The 7,423-nt window shown below is 37.2% G+C and overlaps 1 protein-coding gene across 1 annotated transcript in view; it reads right to left on the bottom strand.

The window, feature by feature from the left end:
* Window positions 1-409: 409 nt before the first annotated feature.
* CDC123 (cell division cycle 123) overlaps window positions 410-7,423 on the bottom strand; it is a 37,226-nt gene continuing 30,212 nt past the window's right edge. Inside the window, exons 12-13 of the mRNA XM_068402170.1 lie at window positions 5,370-5,507; window positions 410-4,570 (exon numbers count right to left, since the gene is read on the bottom strand). Coding sequence (XP_068258271.1) covers window positions 4,544-4,570; window positions 5,370-5,507 — 165 coding nt within the window. The 3' untranslated portion in view covers window positions 410-4,543. The remainder of the gene's footprint in view (window positions 4,571-5,369; window positions 5,508-7,423) is intronic.

Genomic DNA, 7,423 nt, shown 5'->3' with positions numbered 1-7,423 from the left:
TGCTTCATTCTCTCTCCTGCCTCTTACAGTCCCAGCTCCCATGAATAATTCATTTACATCAATGAAGTGCAACAGTCTGTCAGGACATACTGATTCATGACAGAAGCTAAGACAGAAACCAATATTCCAAGCCCCTCCCACCATCTGGATTTGAGCCCTAAAGACTGGAAAAAAAGTGCACTCTTACTGCAGTGCTGATGTCTTTATTACTATAAAAATCCATAATCACACGTGACTGCTTAAGGACTCCACACCTTTGAGAAAGCTTCAGGTCTGCACAAAATACCCCAGTTATGGCAACAAGTCTTATTGTAATTCTGTATAATTTCAGGATGATCACAAGTTGGAGACTTTCTCTTTACAGAGGTCATCAAATTCAACTAGAAATAAAGACACTGTTAATTCAACATCCAGGGAAACTTTTAAGACAGATTTATTAAGCCTCTAAATGTCAGCATTACCAAGTGTCCATCATGAATCAAAAACACTATGGTCTGTTTCCATATTACACTTTAAAGTCCATCTTCTCTTAGCCAAAGATATGTATTTTAGTTCAGTATCATTTATTGAAGTCATGGACTTGCTCTCCCAACACAACCCGAATTGCATACTCTTGACATCTAATGTTGAAATTATTTACCAGTTGCCAAGCTGATTTCCCTATTTATACTCAGTAGCAGATACCCCATGGTCTTCTCCAGCTATTCAACAACTTCAGATTTGGGACAGTTTGTGAAAGCTAAACCAACCCAGTCATGCACAAAGACACCAGAAGTATTTCTACACAGGTTTGTGCCACACTATTACCCATCTCCACGCCACCACTGATCGATTTTGGAATCCCTCCATCTGGAAATGCTTTCTTGAAAGCCTGAACCCTTGACAGTTTAGTCTAATAGTCTACGTTGGTTAAACAGGCATTTGAACTGCATCTCACCAAGTGCCTTTTTTCCAGCCAGCACTGCATCCTGGACATCAGCAATAGGTCAGTGCATAAGAATGAGATGCATGAAATGTCTTTTCAGTTGGGATTTCTACCAGCCATACACTGAGACCAGAATCCAACAAGTGGTATTTGTTTTACTGAGACTTGGAGCTGGCTATTGTTCCTCTACTTCTACGGGTTTTTTCAGATTTTGTAGAGCACCACTCAAAAACATCTCTTCCTAAGTGGGGGCAGGGGGGGAAGTGGACATAGAGAGGTTTTAAAATTCAGATCAGTATTATCCATGCTGCTGCTTATTCTAATCTTAACATTCACCCAACTACTAGATTGGTGGGTCAGGAAAGACAACACTGGAAAAAGAAGAGTCAAAGGAGCACAAACAGAACAGTCAGTCTGCAGCCCAGAAGTGCAGGTTATTTCAAATCCCAAATTAAACCAGTACATGTTAATACCTCCCCTCTAAAACTTCTCGTTTGTCATCTAGGTGAGATTACAAATATCTTTATATAATGTTTTAAGCATATAACTAAGAATATATAGTATATAGTTAGCTCACTCAAAGGGTGATCATATCATCGAATCACAAGAAACAGGACCTGAACAATTGGAATTTTGTATTTTCAAATTTCTGTATGATGGCTAGAGGCAGAAATTGATTTTATGATGATATGAAATAGAATTAAAACAGTATCATATACTATTCAGTTTAAAACTGATCTGAAGCACTTTTAATGTGTCAGCAGTATCTTCCTCACCTCCCCAAGAGGAATATGTTTGTTAATTATCCTCGCAGATCAAAAGGTCATATGGGATGAAAATTCTTTTAGAAGAGGGATCTTTAATCTAGCAGACAAAAAAAAGACCAACATCTGGTTACCTGAAGTTGGACAAAGAAGCAAAATAAAGTATGTATTTAAATTGTAAGGATATGATATTTCGGGAATCTGATTATGTAGAACAGATTTTTATAGTGGCAACTCTTTCTGTATCAGGACCTGAACATGGGACTCGTATTTGTGCTCTGCTACCTTTTATGGTTCTTCATTAAGACTAACCCCAGAGGAAGCGGCTTAAGTTCCTGGAACTCTGAAATAAAGTTAGTTAGCAGTGTTTCGTAGCGTGGCTAAGCAGTCCATTAATTCAGACTGGTTATCTGTGAGCAAATCATAGGGGGAAAAAAACAAACTTTGAATTCACTTATCATTAGCATATGACTATCAAGAGAAGTCTTTGAGTATGTTAAACAGCTGTTGAAACTGATGAAGGACAGAGTGGTAAGCTGTGCCAGAGGGCACTGGGTAGGAGACAGGAGCAGCACAGCATGTTATTATGGTGGTCCTTTAATCAGGGGACCAGCACAGGCTAGCAACAAGCAAAGCCATTTAGGGAGCCAGGTGTTGGGCCAGTGTCAGATTCCACCACGATTTGTCCTAGAAGAGCTCAACTATAAATGCAGAGCACCCACAGAAGACTACAGTTCTCGAAAACACATGAAAGTCGCCAGCAAACCTATGAGCTCTGCACTGGTCATGGTCAGTTCACTTGGTGATGCCATTTTCAGGATAAATAATAAAGTCAAGCAGCAAAGGACTATTAAAAGGCTACTGCTCCAGCCTGCTCACCTAAAGGGACAGTAGAGTGCATAGGGTGCCATCAAACTGGTCCTGACACTGTGTATGTTCTGGTGAATATCCAGCACAGAAATTAATTAGTGAAGCCCACAAAAAAGAAGATGCAAGAAACTGTCTTATAGCCTTAAACCAAGACTCGGTATTTTTTAAAGACAATAATCTGTAGTTCAGAAGTGTTTACAGATCTGCTGGAAATTCCAGGGCGTTATCTGTGTAAAGGAAGTGTGGTTAGATCATCACAATAGTTTTAAGTTATGGCTAGAAACTTAAAAAGAAAAAGGAAAGCTTTGTTGATTTTTTACATTTTGAAGTTCCTACCTGATTTAGAGACATTTATACTCAAATAATCCCTCTGATAAGGGTGAGAAAAACTCATCCAAAGTCCTGCAGTATGGCAGGATTAGGTATAGCCCAGCCCTGAGTTAATGATCATCTAATTTGCATACAAAAAGCTATTGAGAAGGAGAATCCATTTTTTCAAGGGTAGGGCAGATCTTGTACTCTCAGACTCCAGGAGCTTTAATCTGTGATGCTTCATCAATGTATTTGGTAGAACTGGATTCTTAATCTGCATAATCTTAAACTAGGGTAAGTATTCATTCAAAACTGAGGCTAAATAAAGACAGTAAGTAATAATTTAACATCTAAGCTCAGATTTAACATCTAAGAACAGATTGTAACTGAGCACCACATCAATTTGACAGCAAAAGCATGGCAAAGAAACACAAACAGCTTTATATACACACACAAAGTATCACATAACTGGTTTGAAATAGGAACCAATTTCCAGGGGCTATGAGCACCTCCAAATGTCCTTTCCTTTCAACAGGAATTGTGCACATTGTTAACAAATTTGTGATGCCATGCAAATACCTATATCCAAGTTAGCTCTTTCTTTGTCTGAAACTGTCCTTTTCCCACCTCCCAAATAACAGCAATCAGTAACAAGAGCTTCTGTTTCCCCAAATTTAGCCAAGCTTCCTTTTATACAAAAAACATGAAGTACCAAATGAATACAGAATTTTAAGAGCTGAAAGAGTCATCACTTTCTTAAGAAACTCAGAGATGTGATACAAAAGAAACAAGACTGAATCCACATATAAAATTACAGGTTGATGTTATGTTTAGCTATTTATATTAAAGCCACAGATGATGTCTAGTATGTAATCATGTTAAAAAATAAGTTTCAAGAAAGCTTTCTATGAAAATGAAAAGAAATTTGAAGTTTAACAAATTTCATAGCTTAGCTACCGTGAAAATATTACTTCACTTGAAATGCATTCAGAATTTCAAATTCCTGAAATGCTAAATTTTCAAACCTTAAATAGTCTACTATAGCTATAGCTGTTCTCTGAAATGAAGTATTAGCCCTCATAACAAAGAAAAAAAAAAATCCCTTCTCCACTTTTTCTTTTTTTTTTTTTTACATAAAGGAAGGATGAGAAGTCCTCCCAAAACAAAGTCAATTTACAATTTTAAAAGGTTACTACAGAAAAAAATGTACATTCCTTTCTTTCCTTGTGACTATACTACATTTTAAGCAAGACTGTGCCTAAATTCAGAGAATGCTTGATGTTTTAACTGCACAAACATTAAATGTTGTCATATTTATCACTGAAGAGTCTGATGGCATGCTTCAATGGCATCAATCTTCACATTATGCGACAAGAAAGCAGTCAGTCAGTTGCACTCAGATTGTTCCTTGCTTGCACCATGGTATAATTGTATTGAACCTGGAATCCAGTGAGAACTCACCCTCACCTTTCATGTTTCCCTGAAAAAGCTTTTCTATACTTTTATATAAACCAACACACAGGATGAACAGCTCTTCAGTTCTTTCATTGACTATAAAAAGCAGGTTTTCTTTACATCAATAGCTTAATAGTTATGCTAAACATAGCTTTTGCCACATTTCTTGCTTCTTGATATTGTAATGTTCGTAATTCTTGTAATGCTTCTTGATACCTCAGTCATCATCTTGCTGATTTCTTTTCTGTCAACGGAACAGGAGAGTTCATAATGTTAGGACACAGTTATCTGAAGTAAGAGCACTAATAAATCAAGAAAAGTGTTTCCAGATTCAATGGATATTAGACAATGACTGCATTTCTAAGCTGTTTTTTGAACTGTCAGAGCAATATCAACCCTCTCCCCCATCCCAAACTATAGGATTTTATTTCCAAAGAATGAGAATTGCCCCATACGTTAACCAACAGAATATACAAGAACCAGAAAACATGATGGCAGTGGCAGAAGTCAGTGGTCAAGACAAAGGCAACCCGCCCTCCCTTCCCTAGCTGACAAAGATGGCATGTTTTCATGTCGCTGTTCATCAAAAGAACAAAGAAATTGTATTGAAAAAGGAACAAGTGTTTATGAAGTTTTTTCCTAATATACTTATCTTCTAACTTTTAAAGAAGCTCTTAAAAGCATTAGCTTCAGCCATTCAAAAAATAGATTTCAATTTATACTACACTTGTATTTACATTTAAATAAGAAAGAAAACAGCTAGGTCCTCCAGTGAAATTTGTCAAACTACATTAATTGCTTCCTGTAAAGATAAAATTAATTAACTGAAGTGACATCAGTATGAAAGCTTGCTCTTCATCACTTAAAAAAATTAAATAAATAATTTTTAAAAAAGCAACCTAACAATACATTGTATGATAGCTTCATACATTACTTTTCCTGTAATTATGTAACACATTAATTACAAAAGCACAATTCCAGGCACTTTGATGTTGCTATTTCACAAAGATGGAAAGTCAGAAAATTTTTTCACTCCTTCTTACCAGTTTAAGAAAGTCAATTAATTTGTGAACATCCTCTCCTGTAGAAAGGTCCACAAAATCTTTCGGTAGTCGGTAACTCAAGTATGGACTAGGCTGGACAGTAACTTTACTGTTCGTACAGCGGAAAACTGGATAGTCCTTTGGAAAAGATATTGGATAAGACAAGAACAGTGTACGTGAATAAAGCTAGCAATGTTTCTTGAACTCCTCCATGAGACTGACTGAGTCACTTTGCCAATGAGTTCATTTGGCATTCATTCAACTAAACCCGTGCTTTCTAAAAATTGTAGTTTTCTTATTAAAAACTCAGCCCACTTTAGAGCAAAAGTTAAAATGTTAATAACAGTCAACAAAGGCATTCATTCCCTCACTTTAAAGTTTCTACAATGTATCAATTATTAATGTATTTAATATACAGACACTTAGAATCACAGAATGGTTTGGGTTGGAAGGGACCTTAAAGATCATCTAGTTCCAACCCCCCTGCCATGGGCAGGGACACCTTCCACTAGACCAGGTTGCTCCAAGCCCCATCCAACACAGGCTTAAACACTGCCAGGGAGGGGTCATCCACAACAACATCCACTTATAACAGTGCTGTAATAATGGAGCTATAAGGAACTTTGGGCAATAGTATCTACATAAATATGTGGATAAAGAAAATCTTTACGGCAGAATCCCTCAACTTGTCTTCGCAGGTTCCTTGTTTAAACCCATGTTTGCAAATATAACCTTACTGAAATTATGACCTAAGCTTTCCAACCAATTTACTTACTGAAGGAAAAAAAAAATCTCTACAAAATATCCAAAAATATCTCTAAATGCTCAATTGTAGCAACAGGTTTTGGGTAACGTGATACAATTTTCAGTTCTACACATTCACATGCAGCATAATTGCCCACTGTATGGCAATAAGCAGCTTCATTTTAAAGACAGAAGTTCAGTAACTTCACACCAGATTCTGTGATCAGATGTAAGCTGAAGTATGAAGACAAGCCATTCCACTGGCATTGAGAAAAAGAAGTCACCAAAACAAAATTCAGGTGTCCCATGGACAGCTCAAGAATTGGGAGCGTGTTTTAACAAAGGAGACACAGCTTTTAGCAGGAAGGTTCATGGAATGGATTTTCATACAGCAATAGCCACACGGTGAGACTAAGAGAAGATGGCATGAATGATAGCCTGCAGAGTGGTGTATTTCCCTTTCAATGTGTTACGAAAATGGCGACAGAACTAAAGCAAAGCTCAAATGTTACTATCAACTCAATAAAGCACGTCATTTCAGTTACCTCTAATGCAGCTTAACAGCTAGAAAATAAAGAAAAGCCCACACTATCTGACTAGCCATCTCTCCTCAGCCAACTACCAAGTGTTTCCAAGATCAAGTAACATGCTACTTTATATCTTCTATCCAGCCATCCAAGGACTTGTTAATATGTGAGGACTCAGTCTCAAGCATGCAGTGAGAAAAAAGCTGGAGCACAAACAACTGAAGACTATTCCTCCCTCTCTGTATTAACGGGAAGTTATTTGTTTTTACGGAGGCAACACAGCTTGGAAGAGGGATAGAAAAGCCCTGCTCTGCAGGTCCAGGGAGTTCAACCAGAGGACAAGGCTTCCCTGAGGGTATTAGACATGAGGAAGAGACAGAAGTTAAGCTTCTTTTTGCCTCCCCTCCAAACATAAATCTGGAGCTCTGGGGAACTGTATGACAGATATCAGGAACAAAGCAGAACTTTAAGTGATTAAATAGAAAAGTAACAGATTTTAAGAGAAATTGGAAAGAGTGCATCAAAACTACATAAAAGCAAGTTTCAGGGCATTTTCTTTGTGGTGTGGTCAAAGCTGCATTATGGGCTTGTACTGTTTGAACTAAAAATTCCCTTGCAGGCATCTAAAACTAGCACGCGATACTTGTTGAGATTAACTACTGTCTAATAAGGTAGATTCTACTTACAAAGAGTTTACATTTCATGAGTTAAGGACACCCATTTAGTTCAATGGGATGTGCATCACAATTTGATTATAACAAAGAAAGAAAGGAAAAAAAAAAA

This window comes from Nyctibius grandis, chromosome 5 (assembly GCF_013368605.1).
Source record: "Nyctibius grandis isolate bNycGra1 chromosome 5, bNycGra1.pri, whole genome shotgun sequence".
NCBI lineage: Eukaryota > Metazoa > Chordata > Aves > Nyctibiiformes > Nyctibiidae > Nyctibius > Nyctibius grandis.
This window is presented reverse-complemented; position numbering and strand designations above follow the sequence as displayed.